This window comes from Thalassophryne amazonica, chromosome 13 (assembly GCF_902500255.1).
Source record: "Thalassophryne amazonica chromosome 13, fThaAma1.1, whole genome shotgun sequence".
Taxonomy (NCBI): Eukaryota; Metazoa; Chordata; class Actinopteri; order Batrachoidiformes; family Batrachoididae; genus Thalassophryne; species Thalassophryne amazonica.
Window position 1 is genome coordinate 46,641,463 of NC_047115.1, and position 12,167 is coordinate 46,653,629.

The 12,167-nt window shown below is 39.1% G+C and overlaps 1 protein-coding gene across 1 annotated transcript in view; it reads left to right on the forward strand.

Moving 5' to 3' along the window:
• kcnk12 (potassium channel, subfamily K, member 12) overlaps window positions 1-9,077 on the forward strand; it is a 70,240-nt gene extending 61,163 nt beyond the window's left edge. The window contains exon 2 of the mRNA XM_034184955.1: window positions 7,888-9,077. Coding sequence (XP_034040846.1) covers window positions 7,888-8,780 — 893 coding nt within the window. The 3' untranslated portion in view covers window positions 8,781-9,077. The remainder of the gene's footprint in view (window positions 1-7,887) is intronic.
• Window positions 9,078-12,167: the final 3,090 nt, after the last annotated feature.

The window sequence follows — 12,167 nt, forward strand, 5'->3', positions numbered from 1 at the left end:
AGGTTCAAACAGAGCTGTCCCTCAAATTTCTCACCAAGGCCTGTGATCAAAGTCTGGCAGGCAGGCACCATTGTCAGTGAATAGCAAAATGTCGAAAACACTGGAGGTCAAAAAAGGTTTGCACTCACAGCACTTGAATAGTTAATGAGGAATCAGAGTGATTCAGGCTTTCAATGACTCCCTGGACTCAGTTATCTGAAGTCTATCTGTATGTGGTGAAAGTGTTGAACTTGTAGAGACATTCACTTATGTTGGCAGTGGCATACATGTCTCTGGGTCCTCGGCCTTTGAGTTTGAGATGTGCCTGGGAAGAGCACGTAGAGTCATATGGTGTTTGATCATTTCTTTAGCAGGCGAATGAAGGTTCAAGTCTTTAGGATCCCGTCATGCCTCATGGTTGTGAAACATGGATGCTAACCAGTGACCTAAGGCAACGACTGAGTGTCTTTGGTACTAGGTCTCTTCGGAGGATCCTTTGGTACCGCTGGAATGAGTTTGCATCAAATGAAGGAACACTTCGAGAGATTAAGATGACAAGTACCACTTACATTGTAAGGGACCATCATCATCAACATTTTGGCTATGTGGTGCATTTCTCTGTTCATAATCCAGGATGCAGGTGCCTGAGTGTTGGGGATGCCAATAGTTGGAGAAGGCCAAGGGGACATCCATGGTTCACCTGTGCAGCAGATAGGTGGTTATTTTAGGGCTGTGATAATGGACTGGTTGTCTGCCTGCGTTTTTCCATCCAGGACCCAAGGCGTTTCTGTGGTGTCATGGACGCAGTGAAGCACAGCACCAGCACATGTTCCCAAACTTGACTTGACAAAGAAAACACACAACTGAAGAGCTAGAGTGACAAATAGATGACATAACTGTCGAGAGGCTTCCAACAGAAAATGAGCCTGATACAAGCTGCCAGATGACTACCAACCTATTGACAAAATAAAACAGTCACATTGTGAAAAAGAGACACCACAGCTGTGAATAAATAAAGACAAATTCAAAAAGCAATGCATCTAACTGTGTGTAACAGCTGCGGAAAAACTACTGAGTTAAACTTTGGAAATACAGTACTGTGGATCTGAATGCAAAGAGAAACCATTACACTGTCCTGTGAGTCAAACAGAAAAAAACATGGCCTGCTCCAGAGGTAAAACTATTATGAATGGAAAAAACATACACGGTTAAACACACACAAAAGCAACAATGCAAAACAGAAGTACAGAACCCGAGGAGGCACATGTCATGGCGCACACACAGCAAAATTTCCCAACATCTGTCTTGCTTTGGAAAACTTTAGGTGACCAATTTTCAAGCATCTGTTCACAGCTAAGTGGATGCAGGCTGAGACCAAAACTATGCCACATGCACAAGGACTTCTTGGTTCTTGAAATTGTGTATTGCAAACGATCTTTTCTTCCATTTGGAAGCTGGGTATCATACCCAACAGAACAACAAAAAAAGGACTTTTTGTCACTGTCTGGAAGGGAAACAGTTTGCCTGGATTGTAACAATGACAGGGGCATTGAAATGCTCTCTGTGCCAGACAAGGTACTTCAAAGGTCATTATCAATAGGATTCAGAGCTGCTTACAGTGACCAGAGCCTGATTCCATGTCCAAGTCAAGCAATGACCATATCTTAGCTCCGTGGGTGTTCATTAAACACCAGTGTGAATATTGGCATGGTTTGTTTGCATTTTCGCAATATGAAAAAGCTGTGAATGAGATGGAATATAAATAAAGATGCATTCATCATGTGTAAACTGTTGGTCCATTAAAAATATGACAAATATGGTGAAGAAAAACTGATATAAATCTGTCTTGTTACTGCTATTTTAAAATAACTTTATATGGAAATAAGGCAGACATTCTAAATAATTTAGCACAAGGATTTTTGCCAAGGGTTATGTAAATTTATGTCCACAATGTATGTATGTGTAATCCTAAATTCAATTCAATTCATTTATAGAGCACCAAATCATAAAATTTGCCTCAAAGCAATCCAGCAATCCACAAGTAAATTATTCACCTCATGAGCAACAGCTTTAATGAGAGTGGAAAGCAAAAATTATTATTATTATTATTATTATTATTATTATTATTAGAAATAATGTTTTGGTCTTGATTTTTGACTGTCAGCCCATCTTTTTTCGCCAAGCGTTCTTCTCACATTAATAAACAGTCAAGACCTTGCCACATATTTGTGCAGCTTTTGTCTCCATCTAGTGGCCAATGTGAGCATTTTAGGGCTTCTGGTACATTTTGTGCTTGAAACCCAAAATTCAATTTAAAAAAGGCATTTATAAATAATAACAATTACTTGGATTTATAGAGCGCCTTTCAAGATAACCAAAGCACTTCACAAGTTGCATTATTCATTCACACATTGATGGTAAGCTACTAGTGTAGCCACAGCCCTGGGGAAAAAACAACAGAGGCGTGGCTGCCATTCTGTGCCTACGGCCCCTCCAACCACCTCATTCATACACAGGCATCTTGCCCAAGGACACAACGGCAACATGCAGATTTTTGACTGGTTGGGAGCCTGGATTTGAACCTCCAACCCTTTGGTCATAGGACAATCTGCTCTATCAAGTAAGCTATTGCTGCCCAATGTCAAAATGTCAGAAATGCATGATTTCTTGGCAGGCAGCGCTTTAACATCCCAGTATCAATGTATAAAAATTAAAATTTGGAGAGTTTTATGGTTCTTGAGTTTTAGCATGCAGAAGGTTTTGCCATACGGACTGACAGAAAGACAGCAACAAGCATAACTTAATTTACATTTGTGAATTACTGTTATTGTTGTCATTGTTGTTGTTATATTACAAGTAGCACTCAGACCACCTTGAAGTACCAGGGGCCATGTGTGTCCATGTAGAAGTGGAGTTGTGCCAGGAAGGGAATCCAGTGTAAAACCTGTGCCAAATCCCAGTGCAGATCTGTGCTGGATCTGCTGTGGTGACTCAAGACAAACGGCACAGTACAGTTAGCAGGTATTATATAAGTGGATCCTTGTCATTTGATTGGTGCTTTGTATGTCACGTGACATGGATTATTCGACCCATTTGTGTTGTCTTGCATTTAGTGTGCAAATATGGTTCCATTTACCATGGAAATTTGGTACCATACGTTTTGTACCACTGTATGATGCAAACCCCACCCATGCACACACTATGGGGGTGGCATTTAGCTAAGCATGGCAGAGTTTGTTTTTACATTCTTTCAATGGAACAAATTCTTAATTTGTTGAAAGCTGGAATGTTCCATCTTTCACCTCATGAAATAATTATACCATTGAACTCATAAACATTCATTATTTGTATACTGTAGCACACACGGTTTCGGAGATGGGGTACTGATATGTAGTCTTGGGTTTGATTCTTGAACACTTTACCCGTCTGTGTTTTTGGCCAAGACTCTTCATCTGCATTGTCTCAGTCCACCCAGGCATAAATGGGTAGTAAAAAATTTCAGTGCTTTTAGAACAAATCACATGACTGCTGTTTGGATTTATTACCTCATGCTTAATACATGCACTACAGTGTTACACAGTCAGTGTTTTGCTGCAACTTAAAATCAACACTGTTCTGTTTTTGCTGCCTCTTTAAGAGTCTGTCATTACCCACAGTACTGATCTCACTTGGACGCTTCTGCATGCACAAAAAGTACTAATGTAATACACTACAGCATCATTTTCTTTCTCTTTTTTCTCTGACAGATGAGATGAAGTTTTTTTTATGTTTTTTCCAGTGGTACTTCAGTTTTATTTATGGTAGCAACAGTCTTGCTGTTTAACATTCCGAAAGAAAATGATTTGATGAAGTAGCAGGAACAATAGTGGCTTCAAATGCAGAGAAACTCATCGGCTGTACTGCAGCTGCAAAGTCAGTCCTGCACCTTTGACACTCCTCCAGATTGACAAGCGCTTCTTCAGCACCGAGCAGAATCCATAAACATCCTCTCCCCTACTCTAATCTCTCTCTCCTCTCCGCTAATCTTTCCTCCCCTCCACCTCAGTTTAAACACACCAGAGGACAGCAGGATGCAAAAATAAAATAAGCGCTCGTTCCAGTTATTTGTAATAAAAATATATGTTGTATATGCCCCAAAGTGGTGTGACCTATGTCAAATATTTGGGGATTTCTATTTCATTCCACAAACCCTTTTTTTTTTGTGAAGTCTCATAAAACCGGCCCATTAGTTGCTCAATGTCTTTGAGCTGCCAGCTGTTTTCATCAGATCACCACAGCAGATCCAGTACAGATACATATTAGGATTTGGCACAAGTTTTACACTGGATGTCCTTCCTGACACAACTTCAGTTTTACCTGGAGAAACACTCACAACCCCTGGTCTTCCTAAGAGGACTCCCATCCAAGTACTAAGCAGGAGCTTCTCTGCTTTTGATTCTGAGATCTGACAGGATCAGGCTCACACAGAGCAGAGTGGTGCAAAAATTGTCCCATTATTAAAAATTCAATACCTTAAGTTTCATCCATATGCACAGGAAAAAGAGAAAACCTAATTAAATGAGATTAGTTGGTAACACTCAAATTAATAAAATTTGTCCAAATTAACAAGTTGGTGTAAATATTATTTGCTAAGTTAACCCTTTACCTACTGAGGCTATAAATGGATGATTGGTTATAATTTTTTATTATAGCAATAAAATTAAGAAATAATGTTCTATGTTTGTGTGCTTTGGTACCCTTTTCCAAGAGTACCTGAATTTCAATTATATTACACCTGATTAACTATTTATACACATTATTTGTAAGTTTTAGCATTTAAAATGAGAAAAAACACAAAAGTGAACTTGATTTTTTTTTTCCAGTTTTTTAGTGAAAAATGATTATGTAAAGGAAGTTTGGATTTCACATTTTTAACAGGAAGCTGTAAGTGTTTACAATCAAAATAATAAATTTTGTGCAGAAACAGTGCAGAAACAGTGCAAAAGTAAACATTTTACAAGGCGAAAATATGCAAAAAGCAACCAATTTTAAAGTGCAGAACCAAACAATATGAATAACAACAAAGTGCAAAACTATATATAGTAAATATATCAGTTATTATCTGTATTATTAAAATGTGCAATAAATCACTCATTTGATCACTTATTTTGTGCAAAATTATACAATATGAATAAAACAATAAAGTGTCAAACTATATACAAATATATAACCAAGAATCAAAATTAGATCTAAACTACATCAGTCAGTGTGGTACTGTTTGTAACAGTTTCTATTTGGCTGAAGACAGAGGCCAATTTTACAAAGTTTGCACATCCAGCAGGTTGACCTCTTGCAAACCTTGCAAGAACGCCGCCCCTTTGTGGATCGCTGGCAAGGTGGGTTTCCACTGCTTGTTGGCACCGGGCAGTGGCTTGTGGCTGATGGAGCCATCACACCCACACAAACACGCACACACACCTTCACAAATGACTTAACACCCTGCCTTCTCCTCAAAAATTACTACATTTATGTTTGCTGTCTGTCTCTGTACTTTTCTGTCACTTTTGCAGTCTTTTTCATACTTTTCCGTCGTTTCAACAGTCACCGAACGCACTTTACCGTAATATATGCAACATATAGCATACTGTTGGAAAGCACGGGTTCTTGGCTGCTGTCAGTGTTGAAATTTTTCAGATTGAGGGCTCACATGAGAACTTACGGTAATGAGAATCAGCGGCGCACTAGTGTGAAACTTCCGTGTTTTTCCTCTGCGTTATGACATCACAGGCTTACGTTTACCGTAATACACCTATATCATTGGAAAGCCCTTGGTGTTAGCTTAACAATGCACTTTGAATCATTCGGATTGGACAAACTATGGCAGAGTTACGGTAAAAAAAATACGCATATGGAAAATATGGCGTGGGCGCCATCGCCGTAGATAAAGGGTTAATTGGGATCAACTTACCAGTATGTATCACACCCTGTATTATGTCCTGATGTATCTGTATCAGAGTCTGAACAACAATAATCATACACATGAATCATGTAGAATGAAAAACACAGGTAAATCATGTAAATATGTAAATTATGGAATGTTCTTATGTCTCTCTATAAAGTCATGAGTGTCCTCTTCACTGATGTCTCAAAACTTCAGTATGAGACTCAATTGTCCCTGCTAGGGTGGCGAAAACTTTCTCACCTTGATCAGACATGTTGGTTGAATGAAATGATCTGGATCCTGTATTAGGATGCTGCACTTGTCACCAGGGAAACACAAAATGGGGGTGTGTCATTGGTGGAGGACAGAAAAGGGGGCTCCTGTTTGGATGAAAACCGGGGCAATACAAAGCCTGGTATTTTCAATGTCTTATTTGTGTTTTGCCCTGTTTTAAAGATTTGTATTGCCCTGATTCTATTGATAGGAAAAATGTATGATTTATTAGTCCTATTTTTTTTTCTTGTATTTCATGACAGCTGTTTTATGAGTATAGGGCAGATTTTTGTTGTAATATGTGATATAAGTTAAAAGTTATATTGAAAAGTTATATTGGATGAGGCATAGCGTGCTTGTCTACCTTCTTAATGTTTTTGGCATCCTTGGAGTTCAATATTTCCACCAGTTCCTCCTCTGTGAACTCAGCAAACCCCGCTTGCAGACGGGTTTCTGCTGTTGTTGACATGTTTGTTGCCATTTTTTCACTCATTGTCTGTCACCTAGTTCCTGACCTTCGTATGCCGTGCTCTGATTGGCTAGCTGTTGGCAGTAAGCTCTAACGGTCATATATATATATATATATATATATATATATATATATATATACATACATATATACGTATATATATACATACACATATATATATATATACACATACATACATATATACGTATATATATACATACACATATATATATATATACATATATATATGTATGTATGTGTGTGTGTGTGTGTGTGTGTGTGTGTACACACATATCAATCAAATACAGAAGCAACCTGCATTGCGATTATTATTTATGATTATTTTGCTTAAAATGAAAGTAATCACATCTTATGCTGTTGTATGCCATTTAGAGAGTGTGTAATATATCTGTAAATGATTTATAAATTAGTGGGAACTCTGCTTTCCCACTTTTTGGCTCACCTGCACACGACCTTCACCCGCAATATTTTCTTACCAAGCTCACCTGCACCCACCTGATCCGGGTGCCTGTGGGTCACGTGTTAACATGGAGAATTTGAGAATTTGAGCACTCCCAGCCACAGAAGGGTCAGCCTTTCCAACGCTCCTTCCCATCCTTTGCCGCATGGATAGTTGTGCACATCATAATATGTGCACTGTGTTTCTTCTGAAATACACTTATGTTTACATTGATAAGATGTAATTGCATCATATCATCCTGTGGTGAGCTGCTGGCTTCAGTAAATACACAAAGGTTTTGTCATAAATTATACAGGCATTGGATTTTATTTGTCTGCAGAAACTTGATAAAGTTGGTTTTGATTACACTTCTTTCAAAGAATTCACAAAGCAAAACCCTCATTATCAGAATTATTTCACTTTTTCCTTGTTTTGATATTTACAATTAATTTACATATAGTCATCTAAAAGCCCAGAGAGAATTAGTACTTTCATTCATTAGCAACCGTGCAACTAGAAATTCCAGATGTTTATTTATTTCTGCATTTCATTTGCGTTTACTCCCTCTCACAGCCTGCTATGTAAGCTGCATAAATCACATTATATCAGGACTTAATTACAGGCAGGAATATTTAGAGCCATGATTTAATCTCATTAAGATTTGCAGTCATTGTGGTTTCTCACATCACTTATCTTAAAGCAGAGACATACTGTAATCCAGGAAATCATGTCTGGTTTGGCCTCATTAAGCAGCCTCGCTCTCTATTTCCTTTCATGTCTCTGCAGGTTTTGGCATGACAACACCTGTGACAGTTGCAGGCAAGGTGTTCCTTATCTTTTATGGGCTTCTGGGCTGTGCCGCCACCATCCTCTTCTTTAACCTCTTCCTAGAACGTATTATCACCCTGCTGGCCGTGGTGATGAAGGCCGTGAGGGAGCGGCGAATCCGGAACAGTGGCCTGCTCCCGCCTGGAATTCACCATGACTTTTCAGCCTACAGTCTTCCCGGTTGGAAGCCATCAGTGTACCACGTGATGTTGATTCTGGGTCTGTCAGCCATCACCATCTCCTGCTGTGCATCTGCTATGTACAGCCCCGTGGAGGGGTGGCTGTACCTGGACTCCCTCTACTTCTGCTTCGTCACCTTCAGCACCATCGGTTTTGGGGACTTTGTCAGCAGCCAGAGTGCTTCTTATGACTATCAAAGCCTCTACAGGGTGGCTAATTTCTTCTTCATTCTAATGGGCGTGTGCTGCATCTATTCCCTCTTCAATGTTATTTCTATTGTCATCAAACAGGTGCTCAACTGGATGCTGATGAAGATGAGCTGCTTATTTTGCCAACACTGCAATAAAGCGAACACTTTTCTGGGCCGCCGCAATGCTATCCGGCCAGGCTCCAGGCATCGCAAAGGTCGGTTTGGCCAGTCGCCTGACTCGGATGGTCCCTGTGACAGCGACACGGAAGGACGCAGATTATCGGGGGAGATGATCTCCATGAAGGACTTGGCAGCTTCGAACAAAGTGTCCCTGGCCATCATGCAGAAGCAGCTGTCAGAGTCAGCAAACGGATATCCTAGGACGGTGTGTGGCAGCTCACGCCATAACGGTTTCTCTGGGGGCGTTGGCGCCCTCGGTATCATGAACAACAGGTTGGCAGAGACCAGTAACTCCAGGTAGAAGACTGAGTACAGGACTTCTTTATTGTCTTACTGTGTTAACAACCCCAAGGATGATCTCCACAAAGAAAAACAAAGCTTTTGAAATGTAATGTCAATGTAACTCCATATGCATGATACCTATGATTTGTTTAGGATTCATTTTGCAGGAATTGCAACTGGTGATAATAACAGTAATGATTATGATGGCGGCAATGATAAAAGATTATATGTTACTGTAGATTATACAAAGACGATGGCATGGAGGGAGAACCAGAGCCAAAAACAGAGCACCATAAAGTTGACTTCACCATTTCATTATCCCCAAAAGAGAGAAAATTCTCTAAAGTTTAAAACGTGAGTGCCTTCACAGGGTTGGTTCTCTAGTGCGTGTTAATGGGGGTTCCACATCATTGGATCTTTTAACATTGACATTTACGGCACGAAAGTGGAGAATGATGATGAGAAGGGACTGCTTTCAGTAGTTGGGTTTCATTACATACTTACACAAATGTTTAGCCATATTATCAGAATGTCAGCAAAGCAGAATAGTAAAATGACAGCGTTTCCACTAACTGATGGAATCTGACTGCTGGTTTCTGTGTTCTCATGATGGTTCTTGTGAGTTTCGAGAACCATCATTCTGAGAATTTTAATTCCAGTATTAATGGTGACAGAAATGTAAGTCCCATTAAATATTGATTTCTTTTTTTTTTTTTTTTTTTTTTGTTGGTTTTGTTTTTAATCCGGTGTTGTTGTGACATCAACTTTTATATCACTTAACAAGCGTTTCCACTCCACTTTTTTCAAATTAGACTTTTGCAAAAAAAAACCTGAATAACCACCTCATGCTAGTGTAAAAACATTTTTGCAATATTTGAGAGTTTTTAAAAATACGTTTCAATTTTTTTTTTTTTTTTTTTATTTCTCACATCAAATTGTGCAGTTTGGAGGGTAATGGAACCCTACCAAGTGATAATCTGTATCCACAAAAAAAATGAATGCATATCTAACAAAGACAAGAGGAAACAACAACAGGTCACAACTCTGCAGCAACAACAACACTTGTATTTGTGTTCCAGTTAAGATATTTATACTCAATTATATATAATTATGTGTGTGCAAGACACGTTTTGATGTTGTTGGTGTTTTTGTTTTTTTGTTTTTTCTCATAAGGAAATAGAAAACACCCATCCCCATTTTGTGAAGTTTGTTTCTTGAAATTTTGGAATATTGTCCTTTTGCAATTCGACCTTCAGTCTTTTGTAATATTTGTGATCCAGTTATAGAGAACTGCATCATCAAACCCAAACTTTCTTCCTCTGTTATTTTTGCAAAGTAATCTAACAGTGAATGACAAAAGCTGCTCTGGAAAGGCAATTTGACACTCCCTGCACTGGCACGCAATCTGCTGTAAACTGTGTGAGAGCTGTGCACAGCCGTGTGCAAACAAATTTTGGAAATGTTCAAAACTTTTGGCACACATTAATTTTGTGAACTATATGTGAACATTGCGCAACCTATTCAAAAACACTGTCTCTGCGAGTCAATGTGTCTCACTGCCGCAGCACAGCGCATCTAAACAAGATGTCACATTTGTAATAAACATCATTTTATAGATACATTATCTAACTCATAAGAAGGAATGACAATGCAACTGTTTTACCAATCTATTACTATATACATATATATAATAAATAATTACCTTTGAGATGATTCCAAATGCGTTCTCCACCTTACGGCACATGAGAGAAGCAGATAATTTCTCTGTGATTCTGGGAGGGATGAGAGATGGTTTCATCAGCCAAGTTCTGAGAGAAAATGCATCATCGGCTACGAAATTATTATTTTATGTACCATGGTGTCAAACGGGACAAAGCACAGCGTCCAGTGGGACAAAGCGGGTTACAATGGCACGACAAATTGCGTCAAGGTGGCTTAAGTTGTCAGCTAATAGTCTTATGTTAACGCATGGCCCAAAACCACACAACAGATTAACACATGATAATGGTGTTATGCCACATACCGTGAAATCTTCCTGTATGAGACCGGTATAAATTATTCATCGCTACAATAGTCTGTGTTAACTCTTAGCGCATTTGCTTTACTGAATGTTGCAAGGCATCTCTGTGCACGTGTAACATAATAGAAAGTGGAAGGTGCTGATGCACAATGTAGGTGGTCTTACAGACTGGTGAGCGGTAATGCAGGGAGGGGACACTCTCTCTCTCCCCCCAGCTATAGTTGGACACACATGACATTTGCAAGCCATTAAAATTCTGATCAATCACAACAGTGGGTGTTGCAAATGTTTGCGAAAATCCAGGCTAGCTGAAAGCAGCCTCTCTCTCAGTGCACCAGATGCAAGTGTCATAATCACATGATCGGTAATGACACAACGTTAACCTTAAGGCATTGTTATTACAGAGGAGTGAGGTCGACTGATCGGTGAGTCTGTGCAACCCCTCCTCTATAATATGTGTGGAACACAACAAATCAGACCCTCCAGAAATTTACGACGCCATGATTTCAACAATTAATTCAACAAATATATCTATATATCTCTCTATATAGAGATATAGAGAGATGCATCCATCTATCTCTCTATATGTACATGTATATTAGTTGAATTCATTGTTGAAATCCTGGCATCACAAATTTCTGGAGGATTTGACAAATGATTGAAATATAGGGAAGAAGTGGATCTACAGGAATTTGGATCTGTTGTTAGGCCATTTGATTTGTACATAATGGCTACTGATAATCATTTCAAGAAAAGTGGATAATATAGCGCATACGATTCTATGCCCATTATTTACACCAATTCAAAAGTGTGCCTTTGTTTGAATCCCAGTTTTTTTATCCTTGGGTAGTTGATTATTTGTTAAACTAACACACAGAAAGTACTGTCTCTCAGCGTAGCTGTGGCGTAGCTGTATTTTTACAGTGTGCCACACAAATGGGCAACAATGAGCAATTTTCTGTTGCTGGAGATGGTGAAAAGAGCAGCAGGGAAGGATGAAAATCCATTTCTCACGAGAGAGGAACTGGACCTCTTATCAGCTCAGAACATGTTTCAGCAGCCAAAGTGTTTGACTCGAAGACTTCTAGTTTCCCCACTGTGCTCTCTCTCTCTCTCTCACTCGCTCTCTTCAGCAAAGGCAAGTGAGTGATAAAGGGTTGCAATGTATTAATTATCTTTGAACACTAGAAGAAATATACATTATTGAAATAAAGTTAAAAGTTTATTTGAAGCGAGCTGTAAGGATGAAGAATGAGGAAGAGGAGCAAGTAAAGGATGAAGGGATTCATCTCAAAGGCACTTTATGTTAAATGATGCAGATTAAACTAACTGGCTTAATTTTAAAGGCTGCAGTGAAAAATAAAAGCCCAGAAGATACTCCCGGTT